At 40.9% G+C, this 19,124-nt stretch overlaps 2 protein-coding genes across 2 annotated transcripts; one reads left to right on the forward strand and one right to left on the reverse strand.

Annotated features, from left to right (window-relative positions):
- Window positions 1-173: 173 nt before the first annotated feature.
- Window positions 174-10,017, reverse strand: LOC139343018 (actin-related protein 2/3 complex subunit 1A-A). Its single transcript, XM_070980392.1, has 11 exons — window positions 9,968-10,017; window positions 8,474-8,600; window positions 7,578-7,707; window positions 6,926-7,030; window positions 6,278-6,500; window positions 5,913-6,020; window positions 5,110-5,316; window positions 4,782-4,857; window positions 3,601-3,791; window positions 2,068-2,158; window positions 174-416 (listed from the first exon to the last, which is right to left on the reverse strand). Exons 3-11 carry the CDS (start codon window positions 7,639-7,641, stop codon window positions 411-413), a joined length of 1,071 nt encoding a protein of 356 aa, XP_070836493.1. The 5' UTR covers window positions 7,642-7,707; window positions 8,474-8,600; window positions 9,968-10,017; the 3' UTR covers window positions 174-410.
- prkar1aa (protein kinase, cAMP-dependent, regulatory, type I, alpha (tissue specific extinguisher 1) a) lies at window positions 9,341-19,051 on the forward strand. The gene is made up of 11 exons (XM_070980391.1): window positions 9,341-9,383; window positions 11,250-11,428; window positions 11,671-11,838; window positions 12,580-12,671; window positions 12,754-12,815; window positions 12,899-12,945; window positions 13,520-13,678; window positions 13,815-13,875; window positions 13,996-14,117; window positions 14,866-14,947; window positions 15,169-19,051. The coding sequence occupies exons 2-11, from the start codon at window positions 11,264-11,266 to the stop codon at window positions 15,339-15,341; spliced, it is 1,131 nt and encodes a 376-aa protein (XP_070836492.1). The 5' UTR covers window positions 9,341-9,383; window positions 11,250-11,263; the 3' UTR covers window positions 15,342-19,051.
- Window positions 19,052-19,124: the final 73 nt, after the last annotated feature.

Genomic DNA, 19,124 nt, shown 5'->3' on the forward strand with positions numbered 1-19,124 from the left:
TTCCCCTTTGAGATGAAGTAAAACAGCAACAGTAGAATAATGACACAAAAATAAAATAATAACCTACAGAAACACAACAGGAAACAGGAAAGTAAGCAAAAATGAGAAAAATGTCAAAACATTGAATACACAGCACAGAAATGTGACAAACAAGTCAATGCACTGCATCGCCTGGCCTGTAAATATCCTCTTTATTTATTTTAAAGGTCTTTTTATTGATGAATATCACAAAGCTTGTGTGCTGACATTGTTTTCCAGTTACTCAAAAGTAGACCAGTAGTTCCACATTATTGCACATGGGTTTACTGGTAAGCATATTTCACAGAGGAATGGTTGATACAAGGATGTGTTGGTTGGTTCAGCTCATAGTTCAGCTTCTGAAGGCCTCAAGGACTGACCACTGTGGTGTCTCAATGCTGCAAAATAGGAGCACAAACAGGTTAGAATTGATCGTACACAGCAGGCAGCAGTGGATAATGTAACAATGTATTTGTGTTGCAGTTGATAGCTGATACTGAGCGCAGACATTCAATACTGATCAGTTAACCAGCGCTCCCTTCAAAAAGCTATCAGCCTGAAAAGCCTCATTAAAACACTTGAATATGATGGGTCTCTTGAATAGCATTATTCATAAAACGCATTTCACACCAATCACTGAAAAATCACAATCAAAGCACCCAAATCCCCAAATTTCACAGAGCTCACTGCTGATGTTTTGGACATTTGTAATTCAGATAAATCTCCTGTAATAATATACAGTGACTAAAATAGTCTAACCATAGCTATGATAAGAACTACAAGAATAAGTGAAGGTATACTATTTGTGAAGGTGATTTTCCATCACTGAGTTACATCACAGTTACCGATATTACCACCGCTAATGCTAGTGCTCTACATACTGCACACAGCTGTCCAAAGGTTCCTTGAGTTTTTTCTTTTTCCCTCAATGATGGCTATTATAACATCGAAAATAGACAGAAAGCAAATATTTACGTACATTTGAAAAAGCGTTGGCCCCGATGTCCCCACAGTGTGGTATATAACGGGAGAATACAGTTGTAACATTTTTCCCCCAAGATACCGTTTGATTTTTGAGACCAAGGTCATTTTTGAACCACAACAGGCTCTAAATATTTTGGGATCTCGTTTTTCTTTGAGCTTTCTGCAGTGTACTCATTGGTTACAGTGAACAGGTTTAAACTGTGATTCGTCAGTCAATAGTAAGTCAAGCAGATATTCCCTCATCAAATTCCTGACCCCAGACCAGCCTTCTATGTCCATGTTGAAGTTAGAAGAATAGCTTAGCTAAAGCAACACACCTGTTAATTTCAGCTTCTTATAGGCTTTACTGAGCACTTGCCACTGAAACAAGAACCTGTTCCCACTTAAATCTGCTCAGATTTTGGTGCTAAGCTTCCACTTTCTTTCACCAGCAACTGTTGATTTCTTCTCTTCTTGTCTGTTGCTCAGAGGGATCTTTGTCTCTTTCAACTGCCAGTCTGGTTAAGCCACTGTACGTTTTGTTCCAGTACAAACATCACTTCTTTGTAAAGTAAAATCTATTTGTAAAGACGGCTTTCTATAACCTAAAAGAAAGATCATTAAAATATACAGAGATGTCCTCTCAAACATCTCACTACACTGAATCAAACTTTTTGTGGCAGGTGATTCAAAAAGTTTGACTGGCACTACATCTTTTTGACATTTAACAAAGCAACCTTAACTCAAGTTCCATCAGCTTTTTCCCGAGCTTTCAACCATTCCTCAGTCTTTGTCAGTGAGGGAATTTTGCTCACCATGACCAACTCTCGTCATAGAGTTAAGTAAAGATACAGTATTTTGTCTAATTTTCCATGATTCCAAATGGCTAATCTCCATCAAAGGAATCAAAACTATATTCTATGTGATTATTTGCATAATATCCACCTTCAATTACAATAAATAACCTTCAATTAAAATACCGTAAATGGTGAATCTTTAAATTGATTACAGTAAAATACAACTGAGTAATAATGCTTCCAGTCAGGTCATTATATCACAGCTTCATGTTTGTATTGACACATGTACCTGAAAGTTCCAGACCACCATGGCTCCATCCAGACCCACACTGCTGTACTTCTCCACTTTGGCCTTTTCCCCAGACACAATACACAGCTGCCTGCATGAAACAACACAGCACATGCACACAAGGCTTAGAAGAGCTGAACTGTAAGTTTTATATTGCTGTCTGAACGATGAATTATAGCTGCTGTGCAGCAGTGAGCTGGGGCTGGGCATTTTTAGGAGCAAGATCAAAAAAGGAAGGAGAAGGAAATACATGAGGGTCCATCAGAAGAACTGCCGAGACTATAATGATTTCAAACTCATAAATTAAAAGTATCTTTGAAATCATGTCTCTCACACAGTGCAATGTCTGATGGGTATTAGCATTCAAAAATCTGGCATGAGTATTGTACTTATTTTCAGTTTAGCTTAATTATGCTTATTTTCATTCACAGAAAGACAGATTTCCTGGAAGGAATTTTACTACTACTACTACTACTACTACTACTACTACTAATACTACTACTACTAATAATAATAATAGCAATAATAATAATAATGACAACAACATTGGCAAAGACAAGAGCGTCCAGCAGAAGAGCAGAGAAATCTCAACAGCCATAGCTGTTCCAGTGCAGAACAGTTATGATTACTGAGCAATGACTATGAAAGAAAAAATCAGACAGCTGGGAGTGCTTGTTGTAGTGAGACAAAGATGTTCACATGTTACCACAGACACAAAGAATTCAAATATGGTCACCATAGGGAGCCTAGTCTTAAGCTGAGTGTCCACATACAGGCAGAAATATGCTGATAGATGTTTTCCTAATAGAAAAGTGGGGCACACAGCCGTAACATGGAGAAACTGTGACAATAGTTCACACTTGTACAGTTTAACATGCACAGCAACAAAGACCCAGAAACTTAATCGAGGATAAGTACATTCTTCATGTTTTTTAAATTCACTGAAAGAGTTTTGGGGGTCGAGGAGTCAGACGTTATCAATGCTGCAGGTCACTTCAAAGCAGTCAAAGAGCTCATACCTCCAGCAAGGCCATGCAATCTTCTAAAGCTCTAGCATCGTTTAAGTAACAGAAACTGGTAATTAAAATATGTCATGTTCATGTGGATCCACAAGGAGACTTAGGGACTTGATGAAATTTGTAGATAGAGTGGTGAAAACCATTTTGCACAAAAACTGTAATTACCCTAAAATCTGGAATTTTAGAACCAAAAAGTGGCCACATGGTGGCGCTATTGGATCACATTCAGACGAAAACCTTTCCACTCGTTCTTCAGTCCATGGCTTAACTTTTCACCAAGACAGTGGAGAGATTACAAAAACTGAGGGGGCAGAGATGTGGAATGGCCTGCAGTAAAGGTCCACACCCAGACCAGAACCAGGAGCCTTGTGTTTTAGGCTCAGTGCCTCCACCTCTAGGCCACCAGGGTGCAGCAAGTTTCCCACCAAATTTTATTTGGAATCTGTCAACACAAATTTGAAATATCCTGCTAAACGTGGCACTATCACCTCCTTGGGAGAGCAGTGGTCCTTACGTGATGCTGTTCTGGTGAAGGGTGTCCATCTCGTTGCTGTCTTCATCAGTAGCCCTCTTGTCCAGGTTGCGAAAGTGTTGCATGGCTGACATGGCGCCCTTTGAGGTCTGCTTGGGGATGTCCAGCTTCTTCACAAACTCCAGAGCACCTGGACCCTTATAGGTGAACTGGTAGGGGCAACAGTCATGACCCTGACAGAAAAGAGATTCAGCATATAAGCATAAAGAATTATATTCAATATTTGTGTCACATTCAAGTTCATTATGACTGTGTCTGTGTCCTCAAAGCTGCAACTTGACAAACCAAAATAACAGCAAGAGCAAACACACATTTTGAGGACTTCATTAATCTTTAATTTTGTGTGTTTGACCAAGAGAAGGACAAAGGCGAGCAGAACTTACACCCACTACAGCAGTGTGTCTGCATGACAATCTTCAGTCCAATAGTCAATTACAAAATGTTGTTCAGTGGGAGAAATGCCTTCACTTACACAGAAACTGTAGTTAAAAAATCTACTTATGAGGATTGTTATTTACATTGTGATATTACTACTTTTACTTAAAGCTGCATTAATAGATTTTCTGTCCACTTGTGGGCAGCAGAAACAGGCTGAAATCATAATTATCATATATTATTCACATAATTGTCTGCTTTTGAAGTTTAGATGCTTCAGCAAACAGTTGAATATGAGCACATCCAGCAGACAGAGAGCAGATGTGGTCTATCAGGCTTTTTGGCTGCTAAATGCTCCACTCTGCTTTATGCTGTTTTAGTGTTGAGCACAGTTTTAAGGTCTTTTCTTTCTTTCTTTCTTTCTTTCTTTCTTTCTTTCTTTCTTTCTTTCTTTCTTTCTTTCTTTCTTTCTTTCTTTCTTAACTGAAAACAGCTTCATGTGTGGGCTAAAACCAAAAATAATGCTAAAAGATGCTACAAAGCTCTGCAGAGTTGAAGGGAACTGCAGAGCTGGTGACATTTCTCCTCAGGGTTCATCATTATGAGGGATGATGTTCACATTCTTAATATTAAAATATTGATTATTGCAGCTTTAAATTAGGTTGTAATATTAATTAATATTAATCAGTCAATATTAACATTAATCAATGCATTATTTTTGCTGGACACACACATACAGTACACATATGAACACATGCACACATGCACACAGAACAGGTGGTAGTTACCGCAGCAACAATCTCAGTGGGGCTGACATAGAGCACACTCAGCAGTGGCAGGTGGTCGTTGGTCAGCTGGGTTACCCTGGATGGACAGAGGTTAGAAAGGTGCTGGTGATATGATGTCAGCAGACACTCACAGTCTCAGCCAGTGAAAAAAAAGGCAGAACAAGTTGAAGCCTGGGTGGAAAACTTTAAAGCTGTCCAGGAGTGGGACCCGTGAAGTGCTGCTGGCCTGCTAAAGAAGCTGATTTATGTTGCAAATGGCAGATGTCTGGTCATTTGTGGAAGACATGTTCAATCACGATGGACAGAGTGGTTTGGCAGCAGTACTCACTCCTTCCCCTGGGCAGCGTCAGCCACAGTGATGCTGCTGTTGTGGGCCACCCAGGCCAGCTGGTCTCCACTGGGGGAAAAGGAGACACTGTGCACCCAGCCTCCACAGTCTTTATGCTCCAGCAGCATCTCCCCAAAAGGCATTTTGGCCCCCCAGGCAGTGGGCCCGGGCTTATCCTCAATGTCCTTGATGTAGGCTGAGAAAACCCTGAGAAGTGCACCACAGAGATCTGTTATGGTTACGGCTTTGTGACCCAGCATTGGGTTGCTTGATGGACAGCTGGGCTTAATGCTCAGATTAATGTACTGATGTTGTTTGATATACTCAAAAAATGTTTTGAAATATGCTCTATGGCACAGAGGAATACTATATTTGGTACACACTACTTGTTCGTAGATACATTGAGTGTATCTACATGGGGTTTGTTGACAGCAACAAAAATATAGCATTATTCTATATTTTTATTTATTTATTTTTGCTTTGTTTTGTTCAAGATTATTATTATGACGTTATACCACTCAGTGGCACTGCCAGATCTCAGAAATCCATCTCCACACAAAAAAGAAAGGGCTTGTTCTTGGACTAACTTTATTAAATTGGTTGCTATATTATTTACACATTTCCTACAAGTGGAAGAATGAGAAACAGGTTGGCATATGCAGCCCTGTAAATTTAGAAGCCAACTGTTCTAGTTGCTTTTTGATAATAAAACAGAGCTCTGAAGTATGATTCACTTGCTATATGTAAGCAGAAGTAAGGCACCAGTCAGCTCCTGTACATCACGGTTTTGCTCGTTGTCTCACCTGCAGTGGAAGTCTGCAGACCCAGCAGCCAGCAGGATGTTGTTGGGATGCCAGTCCAGACTCAGGACTGTGGAGCGAACAGACTTCTTGATGTGCTTACTCAGCCACCTGAAATGGAGGTAGAATGGTAACAACCTGCATTTGAACATGCTTAGCAAATATCATGGTATGGCATATCATCTGAGTATCAGGTAAGAAGTATGAGACACGCTGTGACTGTGCTGTTTGATTCTTGTCTGTCTAACTGACAGACATTACCATCCAGCTCAGACACTATTTAGGTAAATAATCTTCAAAACCAGTATGAGTGAAAGTCCTCGGTACAAAACTGGGATAGTTGTGATCTGATCATCGTCATGGCTCACCAGTCGTTCTCCTTCTCAAAGTAGCAGACAGAGATGAGGCGAGCGCCGCTGCCCAGGGCAAACTTGTTTTCCTGTGGTGACCACTTCACACAGGTGGCCGCACGGTTGATGCGCACCAGGACCAGGGTGGGCTTCCACGCGCCATCCTTCAGCGTCCACACATAGGCGTTACGGTCAGAGGCGCATGTCACAATGCGGTTAGACTCTGGGGCCCAGTCAATGCCTGCGGGAGTAATCATGAAGCTCTATTCAAGTGTCAAATGATGGATGAATAGTAAAGCAAATAATATATTTTACTTGAGATGTCAAAAATTCACCAGTTCCATTAATTTGGACATCACCAAAAGAGAATATGAGTAATAAATTGTAGATGATGTTTAGAAAAAGCTATGAAGTGGGCCCAGATTTAAGCCTTTTTATTGAATCATTATTCCCAAGGTCAAGCTTGAACTTACACTCTCAAACCTGAAATTCATTAAATAACAGTTGACATACAGTGAACTTAAGGATTTTCAGACCCTGAGGGTCAAACCTCCATTATGTATCTCTCATTTCTCACTCAAACTCCGAAGTTTCACATTTATCAGGAAGGTTTTATCACATCCATCCTCTCTTCAGTCATTTGTTAGCTGATGTAAGTTACTGTACCGGTGATTCGTCCACTGTGCTCAGTCAGCTCATGGATCTTGACCCAGTCTTTGCCTTTCTTCTCATAGATGTTCACCACATTGTTGTTAGGACTCACTGCAACCTCTGTATGGAAATATGTGTGCAGAAAAGTCAGGCACTGTAACCACTTTATAACAATGACATAATAACACAGAACAGGAGCAGTGTCATCAAATTCAGGGAGGTCCTTCATCTGAGGAGGATGAATATGCTCAGCAAATGTCATAGCTATCAGTCTGTTACAGTTTAGATAGAAATACAATCCAAATGCATTTACTGGCCGACAGTCGCAGTAATCATGAGGTCATTCCTGCTGGAACTGGATATGGCTTGATGTAAAGTGTATAAAACAAGTCAATGACAATTCACTGCAGTGTTCAACAACCACTGTGTCAGGCACAGAAACAGCAGCAGACATCCTGCAGCTGAAGTGCAGTCAGATGCATGAGGGAACAATCTTTCAGTCCATTTCCTGTATTGATAATCAGATTCCCTGTGGTTCCCCAGGCAGCATTAATGCAATTAGTGCAGAGAGAAAATGTATCTGCTTTCTGCATGGCGAGCATGGTCCCACCCTCTATTGAAGCCGTAGGTTATGCAGCCAGGTTGGTGTGTTTGCTGTTTCACTTACGGGTCCTGTCTTTATTCCAGGTGTGGCAGGAGAGCGGCTCCAGGCCAAAATTGTACAGCGACATGTCTGAACAGAGCAGGAGAGGCTGGTGGAATGTAGCTGCTGTCACGGCAGCTCTGCAGATGTGCTGCTGCAGGTCCCAGGATGAGATCAGGGAGGAAGACAGTGAGATACTTTGCAGAGAAACATGATTTTTAAGGACAAAGCACAGTCAGTTTGTTGTGTCTGGGTTGAAAAATGAAGCGCACAATGAACTATAAAGTTGGTGTCACACTTTAATGTAGTCATAAAATCCTGAACACGCAATTGGTGGATGCTTGGAAATCATGTCAGAGGAAGGTGGTTAAATCCACTTTATGGGCACACTTACAGTATATGTGTATGAGTTTACCACCTGCAGCTCTCCCTGTAGCTCATTGGTAGTTGGTGAGTGATGACTGTGTGATAAGACTACACCTTTTATCAGGTGTGGTGCACACTGTACAAACATGCTTTGACTGTTGCGTTTGTATTTCTCTCTGTCCTCTAACGCTAACCTGATCCTGAATGGAGGAAACAAACCTTGGATTTTTGAGTACAGAGATGTCAGTTTGTACTCTTTTACATTATCATCATAAAGGCAGAGGAAGGAAGTGAGTTCCTAACAGTTTGAAAGGTTTTGAGCCCGAGGACTACCGCAAAGTTTTACATACAAGTACATTCCAAGCATGTTGGTGCTGTATTTGTTTGTACCCTGCCTCATCAAACAGACAGAGGCAGAGAATTATTGATGAGAAGCAACGTCCGATAGATCAGAGTGTCAGAATCCAGATGGACAGCAGAAATCAGTTTTACTAGCAATGAAAATCAAGCGAGCTGATCAGATGTGATAAAGACAACGAGAGCTGAGGTCTTACCGTTGCTGTATGTATGTGGTCAGGTTGAATTCACGGCGGTGGTGAGAGGTGCAGAGCTGTATTCGTGGACTCTGGACAGTCGACACGAATGAAGCTGTGCTGTCTGGAGGAAGTGACTGTGGTTTTCCTGAAAGGATTGAAAGAAAGGTGGGTGTGTCCGCTAAAAGCTATTGAGTAAGCACCTCCTCTGAAGCAAGTTTGTTGTGATTAACCAAGATCTCTAGTTGACTAATGCCATACAGCTGGCAAGCAGCAGTATACACATCATCATCATCATCATCACTAATATATAAAACAACCCTTTCTAGAAATGAACAGTAAAAGCCTATAATTTTGCCTTTAAAGCTATCTGTGTATCTAAGTAACTTATTCTACTTTCAGTAATTCATCTACAGAATTTTGGAATTTTAAATAGTGCTTTAGGGCTGCAACAAACAGTTATCAGTTAATTTGACTTTTTTTTTTTTTTCACTTTATTGCTAAACTTTTTTTGTGTGTAAAATACCAGAACAGTGACAAAATAGAATTTTCCAAATCATAAGGTGGTATATTCTGTTTTTTCACTGTTGGTATTTCTGTTTGAAAAACTCAAAGGACCAGTTAATTGTCAAAATGGTTGAGAAATAATTTTCTTTTGACCTACTAATGAAGTTCTTGACTAATTAACTAAACTCTGAAGCAGATAGAAGAACAAAAGCAAAAAAAGAAAAAGAAAGTCTTCGGATACAATGACCACATTGGGCCTGTCATGATTATACAGAATGTGTATGTGCAATTTGTTGTTTAATAAACAGATTTTTTGTAAAAACAGGAAGTTTGGGTGCCCTGAATACTATTTTTGATTAAACGCTTTTATTATGAAAGAATACAGCCGGAAGTGACAGTTCACCGCTTTGAAGAAGAAAAACAGGCAAGTTACACGTCATTTCATATTTGTGAGGATTTTCGTGCAGTTTGTAATGTGAACAGTTAGCGTTAGTTGTCACACATTTATGTAGAAATTTGGTCAAAGCTTGTCACTTGTTTTTGTCTGTCAGGGTGTGTTTTTCGCATTGTTTTCATACGGAACTGTGGCTGGCTAACAGTTAGCTCGCTGAGCTAATTTTAGTGTTTGGTAAGTTATCCAATATAGCTAATCGTGAATTCCTCAGGTGTTATGACAGTAACTTTTCTTTAGGATCGCACTGACTGACGTTTTATTTACAGCGAACAAGCTGATAGTGTTAGCTACATAACTGTTGCCGTGTTAGCTCTACGCAGAAACAAAACGTTCATCAGATAAGAGTGACATTAGCTAATGTTAACTAGTGTAGCGTGAGGTGACTGTTTAGTACGTTACATTTAACATTAGCTAACGTTTACCCACTCAAGTAACTTAGCTAACGTTAGTGTGCTAACGTTACGGTACCATTTGGAGGTAACGTTACCTGCACTACCTGGTTGGTTAGCTAATATTCGCTACTTCCTCTGCCTCTGAGGGAAAACACTGCCTACCTGCTGTTCGTACGGCTTAAGCTGCTCGGTGCTTTGCTGCGGAATATTTTGCATGAAAACAGTGACAGAAGAAGTATTCAAATCGTTGTAGCAATACGTCAGTGTTACCACAAAAAATTCAAATAAAAGCTCTACATTTAGAATATGAAATTATTGAAGTAGAGGTATAGAAGTATTTGAAAAGTGTACATAAAAATCAAAACTGAAAGTAACTTTACTCATGCAGAATTGGGTTCTGTTGGATTCTCCTCTTTACTAATGCTTAAAGTCCACGATGTGTTTCTGTGAATGTAATTTACTGTAGGAAAATGTACTTTCCAGTGAGTTTAAAAATATGTTGATTCCAGCTCATGGCATGACGACATTAAACTGTTAGGGCCCCAGGGCTGTTGTTGTTGGACCCCCTTTGACCCTCTCTGTAAACACTGTTTGTACATTGTATGTGCTTCCCATCAAGTACAGTACATACAGCAAATTTGTAAACAAATGTACAATTAATCAAATTATATGCAGCCAACTGAGTGAGTGAACCAGAGACCTCTGAGGATCCTGGAGGTCTGGGGCCCCACTGCAGTTTCCCTTTGCCTTGCAGTGAAAAAATCTTTGTTGCCACATGTGTTGTTGTTTTTTAATATTGTAGTAGACATTTGTTTGTGGTCAGACTGTACAGTAATTCTCTAAACCACTGATTTGTGGCAGTCTTCCTTCCTTCTACTCTTAAACATTTGTTTGCTTTCACAGGAAAGTATGGAGGCCCTTTCCATATAGATATACAATGGTCTAGTTGTATTGATCCAGTTTGAGTGGTGTTTTGGGATGACACTCAGTATAATTCCATCACATAGCTTAGATCAAATTATTTAGCTCATTGTACGTCATCATCCAGAAACAAATATTTAAACAATAGTCATTGCTGTTTTAACACCTGGGAGTAGTTGTCATTACCATTTCTTGTGATGGTCCTAATTCTTCTATTTAATGCATGATTGTAAGTCAAGAAGCATTTACATCATTTTCATACTGACTGGAGTGTGGCATGTTCCTCATTTAACGAGCTAAAGGGACACTTATAATTTGGAGAAGCTTTAAAATCCAGTATCTGTTAATCTGTTAGGAAAACCAGCATGAAAGCACTGAAGCAAAGATTGGCATGCTATTTGTAACTTTCAGTTGGTAAACCCCAAGTCCACAAGTAGCATTTAGCTCTAGTTGCACATCAACACTGAACGGCAGCAGACAGCCTCCTGATTCATCAGTGAGCTTCCTTTTCATCTCCTTCCAGGTCACAATACCAAGATGGCATCAAGCAGCGAGGAGGAGCGGAGTCTCCGAGAGTGTGAGCAGTATGTCCAGAAGCACAACATCCAGCAGCTGCTCAAGGACTGCATCATCCAGCTGTGTACGGCCCGGCCTGATCGGCCCATGGCCTTCCTCAGGGACTACTTTGAAAGACTGGAAAAGGCAGGCTCCTTCTGACATTAGTGTTATAAGCAACCCTTTTAGATGAAAAAGACTTATTTGATTTACTGTTAATATAAAGTTGTTATACAATATATAAATTGTATATATAATATACAATTTGTTCACGCAGGTTTAGGGATTCATTGTGAAATTCAGTTTCTGTGAATTCATGCTTTCTGCACAAGCACTCTATTATTCTTAGAGTGCCTCTGGTGTGATTTCATTCACCTGTTGCCCAGCAGGAGGAGGCCCAGCATATGGCTTCACAGCACAAGTCTGGCTCGCGGTCAGACTCCCGTGAGGATGAAGTCTCTCCACCCATGAACCCTGTGGTGAGGGGTCGCAGCCGGAGAGGAGCCATCAGTGCCGAGGTGTACACAGAGGAAGACGCTGCCTCCTATGTCAGAAAGGTCAGTGGTGATGACGTCAGTGTTTTCACTCACACACCTTCAAGGACCTTCATACTATCTTCAGAGCAGCACAAATTTTTATACTGTCAACTGATGACGTGTAATGTTGATGTGTGATGATGATGAGCAGTAGCAGGCCGCTGTTTTCAGCCACAATTTCTGATAAACCCTCTGTAAACTACCTGCTCAGCAACAAACAGCAGACAAACACAGCTAGAGACCAGCTGGTGAACGTAGTGGAGCATTTAACAGCTAAAGAACCAGATATTCTTTCTCAGGAGTTGATGGAAACCAAACCAGAGCCAAAAGAAGAGTGAATAATTCATCAGTTGGACATAAGCACGACTCCAAATGAATGATCATTTTTCTAATTTTGTCTGCTGCTTGTGTAAATAGGTTCCTGCTTTGTAACACACAGTATGACCTTATAAGGTGATGATATAGTTTATGTGTCTTCAGATTGTTCTGCTGCCGGCAAGAATTCAGTCAGTGTAGGTTTAAATAAACCAATCAACATTAATAACTGTACACATTAAATGTCAACATGAACACAGAAATAACTGTGACAAATAATATTTGTCAGTTCATCAGTGATCCACAGTATCTATCTGTGTAATGCAGCATTCCTGTGTAATAGCAGCAGAGGGTCACGAGAAGGCACAAACCGACTTCTCTCATCAAAGCAGTGTGGATTTTGGTTCTAGTATATGGCAGTATTAACAAGCTTTTTTTTCACCCAAGGTCATCCCAAAAGACTACAAGAGCATGGCGGCCCTGGCCAAAGCCATGGAGAAGAATGTCCTGTTTGCCCACTTGGATGACAACGAGAGGAGGTGATGATCCTCATTAGTTTGGTGGTTAAACAATTCTTTTCTAAGCGTTTACAGCTAATCAGCTTATTTTCTGCCCCTCCAGTGACATTTTTGACGCAATGTTTTCCGTCAACTACATTGCTGGAGAAATAGTCATCCAACAAGGTGAGTTTTGACACCATGCTGCACAGTGATGGCTGATTTCTTCTTCTGTTCGTTGACTCCTGTTCCTCCTGCTCCTGTTCCAGGTGATGAGGGAGACAACTTCTATGTTATTGACCAGGGAGAGATGGACGTAAGATCTCTGTTTGTTTGTTTGTTTTTTTTTTGTTTTTGTGCAGACTTGAAATCCAGAAAACCACCAGTGTTATTTAAAGTTTGAGAAGTTGTCTTTCTCTTTACTTCTTCAGCTAGATATGCTTTAGTGCTTCAGTGAGGGAAACATGAAAAGATAACTAACAAGATGAAAACCTCCTAAACCAACAAAGAGTTTATTCTACTAAGAACTAACAGCCTGTTGTAGCATCTTGCCCTGTGGATCTGTCTTTCTGCTTGTTCTGCTGTTCCCAAGTGGCCAGAAGATATATTAATGTTTAACTTCAGCAATAGAGAAGTTGCACTTTGTTTGTGCATGGTTTTCCAGATATGCTGTGTAATGGCAATAGTTTAACAATATCATTTCAGGTTCAGACTTGTCACTTAACAGGCATTTGAATGTTTTTATCTTGTGTCCTAGACAAACATACTCTATCAGACTTAGCCCTCCACCCAGACTAGCATATTGTAGCTATAATGGTTTGGTGTAAATGTGTCCCTGCCATATCATTGGAAACCTGGTCAATCACAGGTTTCTGTCTGTCTCCTTCTAGGTTTATGTGAACAATGAATTGGTGACCAGCATTGGTGAGGGAGGCAGTTTTGGGGAGCTGGCTCTGATCTATGGGACGCCTCGTGCAGCTACAGTCCGGGCCAAGTCCAACGTCAAGCTGTGGGGCATCGACAGAGAAAGCTACAGGAGAATACTCATGGTAAGCTGTGCAATGATGGTAACTGACAGAACTGAGCAGAGGATTGTGGGAAATAATGACTTGCTGTGGAAATGTTTTTAATTGTACATCAAAGTTATGATCAAGTAATTATATGATTTATTTATTTCTTTTAAAGGGGAGCACGTTGAGAAAGCGCAAGATGTATGAGGAGTTCCTCAGCAAGGTGTCCATATTAGGTGAGAACTTAGCTCATCAGTTGCTCTCATCATTATGACGAACTGGCCCATCTGGTTTTAAACCTGACCTGATGTAACCAGGTGAGTGCATGTGTTGACCTGAGTGTTGCTCTGGAACAGAGTCTCTGGATAAGTGGGAGCGTCTGACGGTGGCTGACGCCTTGGAGACGGTGCACTTTGAGGATGGCCAGAAAATCGTGGTGCAGGGAGAGCCTGGCGATGAGTTCTTCATCATCCTGGAGGTACACACCACGTTCTGCAAGCACTAGGCAACCACACTGCTTGTTGCAGGATGTTTGGCAAGCAGCGTTCTGTGGGGTGGTCCCCTTTGTGGCATGAAAGCGGGTAAAGCCCCTGAAGATTTTGGAAAAGATGTGGAAAATTACTTCATTGCATTAGAAATATTTGTTTTAAACATGAACAGTGTATTTTTCCAGTTCAATTGTTATGTAGTATTCTTTCTCTCTCTGTTTTTTGTCTCGCTTCAACTTAAATTCAACCATGTTGAATGTAATTCTGTTTTAAAATAGGTCATCAGGACCCTAGAGAAACAATATCATTGCCTATATCTGTCCAGTGATGAGAATCAGTGGATAAAAATATGTTGAGAGAGTTGCAACTCAAAACAGATTTTGTGTGTCACAACACCCCAAGCTGTCATTAAGTGTGGAAAAAGACATTGTGGCTAACAAATGTACAAGCAGGGTTCAGGCAAATTAGACAAAGGGTATCACTGCAGACAGGAGCTATGGCTGGTTTGTGAAGGGATGAAGTTTTACTCGTGGCTGCAACAACTGACGGCTGCTTCTTTATCCTCAGTCATGCTTTCTTCCATTAACATGATAACAGCTACAGTGGATATCTTCCTGAGAAACTGGGACGTATAATCCATCGTTTGCAGACCATCTGTGTTGCTGATCTGTTTTTTTTTGGAAAACTGCTGTTGATTTCCAGGATATGTAGTTCAAGCTGTGTGTGTTGTGCTGTCAGGGGACAGCAGCGGTGCTACAGAGGCGGTCAGAGGACGAGGAGTTTGTGGAAGTCGGCAGACTTGGACCGTCAGATTACTTTGGTAAGTCAGACAAACACAAGCCCCTCACACACCTGTCATCTAACGCACTGACACTTTCTCAGTGTGACCAGGCAGTCGCAGACATTGTCTTGCTGATGGGCTGATTTGATGCATGGTGTGGATTTGAAAGAGCCAACAATCTCCCATATATTGAAAATGCCAAAGCAGGATACTGTCAGCAGTCTGACATGTCTGTGTGTTCTCTTTCCTGTGTCCCCCAGGTGAGATTGCCCTGTTGATGAACCGGCCCCGCGCTGCCACTGTTGTTGCATGTGGACCCCTCAAGTGTGTCAAACTGGACCGGCCAAGGTTCGAGCGCGTCCTGGGCCCCTGCTCCGACATCCTGAAGAGGAACATTGAGCAGTACAACAGCTTCGTTTCCCTCTCTGTCTGAGCCCGTCAGCACTCAGACCCTCCTCCCCTCTCCTGCAGGGCCCACCAATGCACACCTCTGCTTCATTTTCTTCTGCTCTTTCACATATATAACCACACCCACTTGACCCCCCCACAAGATCATTTTCTATTCGTGTGGTACACCTCTTTCTTAGTTCTTATTTATTTTATTTTTGTCTATGCACTCAGAAGCAAGGATTTGTGTAGTGTGAAGGGAAGACTTTTGAGGAGTGTTGCTTCATCACCTGAAGCTGTAATCACAATACCAAATAGACGTTTGTGTGTGTGTATAGCTGCTCAGTGAAACAACGGTGTATGTGTGACTGCCTGTGTTCACACTGTGATCACTGTTAGATCAGAGGCCAGTGACGCGTTAGAAAAGATCTTGAGACTGTGCCAAGTCGAGTCTATGTATCTACAGAGCACATTTTAAAACGTCCAGATAAAAGAGAAAACATTTAGATAATTAAAATGGGAATATTTCCATAAAATACACAGATGACAAATTTAAGACAGGAAATAAAAATTGTGAATAGGAGTAAGGTGGGATAAGCTAATTTGTCTCACAATCAATGAAAAACGACTGATCCATAATCTTGCCATGTTAGCGGTACTGCAGTATTAAGTCAAAGATGTTGACAGTGTGAAGGCTCAGTTAGTTGCTTGGTGAGATCTTCAGGGCTCGCAGAGATGCTGTGGCAGACAGTTCCATGCTGACTGAGGAAGTATTATGTTTTTGTAGCGGTACACCAAAAGGTTAATTTGTGTCTGTCGCTTTTTTTTCCTGTTTGTCGGGATGTTTTTAGCCATGCTAGCAACAGGGTTCTAGGAATGGCACAGTTGGTCATTTGGCCCACTGCTCTGGTCTGGACTGAAATATCTCAGCAAACATTTGAAATTTTGGATATCCATGCTCCCCTCAGGATGAATCCTAATAACTTTGGTGACTTTTCTTCTGGCGCCATCACCCAGTTTCATAATATCAGTTTGTCCAGTACTTTGCTTTATGACCAAATACCAGCAAAACTAATGACATTCCCATCAGCCTCAGCTGTACTATCTAGCAAATGTTAGCATGCTACCTTGCTAAATTAACATAGTAAACATCTGCTAAACATCAGCACACTATCATTGTCATTGTGACATGCTAGCATGCTGGCTTTAGCATTTAGCTGGAAGCACCTCTGTACAGCCTCACAGCTAGCGTGGCTGCAGATGCTCAAGTCTGCTTGTTTGTTTGTGATTTTTCCTTTTGTCATTTTTGATATTTGTTATCTTGGTGTACCTTGTAGACACTTGTTTCTTGAAGGGTTGCCTTGACATTCATACATTACACAGTTTGACCGAAGCAACAGCACCAAGCATACAGCTGCAGGATGGTTTTTACTGAAGAGAAATGAGAAAACTAAATACACAATTAATTTCCAGTATTTCCAGTTAAAGTGTATCATTTTCCATGTTCTGATTTGCGGTTTTCTTCTCTCATTACCTATTGCTAATTTTAGATTGAGCTTTCAGTTGGAAAATCTCCACTTCACTTGAGGTTCTTGCCTTTCACCGAAAGTTTTTTGATCGCTTCTTGACACAGTTTGAATTTTGTATTTCCTGTTTGTTTTTAATATTGAATTGATAGTAGCGTAAATAAGAATTAATACATTTTCAATAACGTTTTCTCTTGCTCTTTAAATGTAATTATATTTTGGGGTGTAATTCCTCATATGTAGTTGGCAGCGTTTGTTAAAGGATACTGCATCCAGACCCAAAAAGTCCAGGTGTCCTTTTAACTCTGCTGACATTGTGTGCTCTGCTACAGATCTGTATACTAAGAGTAAATGGCTGTATTTTTTTTTTTTGCACATTTGTGATATACAAAACTGTATAATCAAAGAGAAAATGTTTATATGCTCTTAAGTTCACTGCACGTCTGATCCTGTCATTTAAAAGGGAGCAAAGGTCAATACTTACAAAAGAGAAATGGAAAATGGTACCTGGTGAAAGATCAGACTTTCTGCCGTAAATATGGAAGACACGGAGCATTACAGCCAAGCAGGTGTCAAAGTGATGCTGTGTTCTGGAGGTTTGCATTTTTTAAAATCAGCACATGAAAGGACCTCAGAAGTCCATAATGTTACAAACACACTCTTTGTGTAACTGAGAAACCCATGCTGAAGGACATGCAGAGGGGACAAAGAGGACACGAGTCGGCTGTACTGATGATCCTGCCCTGATGCGTGCGCTGCTTAAGCCACTAAAGTGTAACCGCATTCTCAAGCGTGAATCAAGTCAATGTGAAGTATTCCACAGATATAAGAAAGAGTTGTCACAGTCAAAGCAGGAGTGATATCCTGAGCTTTAGGTCCCTGGTATCCATGCTCCAAAAACACTGGCTCCTCCTTCCTCCTTTACCCACAATGCAACTCAGCATCTTTTTTTGTTTGAACCCCCTGTGCCTAGTAAACACCCAACACAACTTTTAAAAGCCATGTCTGAAGTTTGTACAACTTTCTGTGGAACATTTGGCAACTCCAAGCCCAGGATAAATGATAACCCTGATGTCATCGCTATGATGTGATCCAGGGTTTTTTTTTTTTTTTTTTCAGACTTTAGAACCAGAGTCTACATCACAGTCTACAGCTGTTACTGAGGCTGAATAGTGAATAATGAGTAAACTGCTCTTAATTTGTAGAATTGGTGGAGTGCCTCTTTTATGAACCATCAGTTTGTAATCAGGCAATAATGTCCGTTATATCAGAAATGTATGAAAGTGATTAAATCAGCACTGGCCCATTCCAGCAAAAAAGTAGGTGGCTGGCAAAAAATGCTCAGTGAGAGCAGCCAGAGTTGTTAAATGTTTAAGATCGTAAGGACAGAAGCAGCCGCATGAACTTAAACCTGAATACAGTCTAAAATTTTGTTTCAATCAGAAACTTTCTGATGAAAAAATAAGTGACGAACAGGATGAGGAGGAAGCACCCAAACTTTGGGTACTTGACACCTTAAGATTCAGATTTCAGTAAGTATCAAAGGGGTGCTGAGGTTGGATAGTCAGCCATATCAAACAGTAAGCAGGTGCACAGGTGTGGCTAACAGGCCCTGCCTCGCTCTTATTGCTGATGCTCGTCGCTGTTCTGTCACCTCTTCTCTTTGAACGACTCCTACAGTATTTCCCTGCATTCAGTCTGAACAGATCAGTTCTGTAGTCCAGCCAGGTGAGACTTGCATATCAGTTTTGGCCTTCACATTTATTTTGGGCTTGCAGTTTATTGATTTGTTCAATGCATATGCTCAGATGAACACCAGTTGTCAGTCAGTGTTGCTTGCCTGTTATATTTTTCAAAGATGTCTTAATTCAGTGGCTTTGCATCCATCTGCTCTGTGTCATTTTGACTTTTGTTTATCAGCTGTGTCTTAATGATTTTACAGGATTTCTGACAGACATGAGCAGTCTCCGCTCAGAAACCTAGCTTGTTTCTTTTCAGCTGGAGGTGTACAGCTCGCTGTGCTCCACTCAGTCAGACCCTCATTGTTTGTGACTGTGAAAAAGCAGAAGCCTGCAGTGAGTCTCTGCAGAGGACCATTCTTTTTGATAGTTTTTGTGCCTTTCCTCAGATTGATTGATTGGCGTGATTGTGCCTAAATGTTGGTGTGTTTTAGATTTCTCTGTAGGATGTCCTGACAGCAGTACAAGCAATAAAGAGATCACTGTTTTCATTGTGTGTCTTTGCTTGTTGCCTGATCTTGAGGCTGTGTAGTGGTCCTGTGGTCTAATAACTTTATTTCAGTC

The sequence above is a fragment of the Chaetodon trifascialis genome, chromosome 15 (assembly GCF_039877785.1).
Source record: "Chaetodon trifascialis isolate fChaTrf1 chromosome 15, fChaTrf1.hap1, whole genome shotgun sequence".
Taxonomy (NCBI): Eukaryota; Metazoa; Chordata; class Actinopteri; order Chaetodontiformes; family Chaetodontidae; genus Chaetodon; species Chaetodon trifascialis.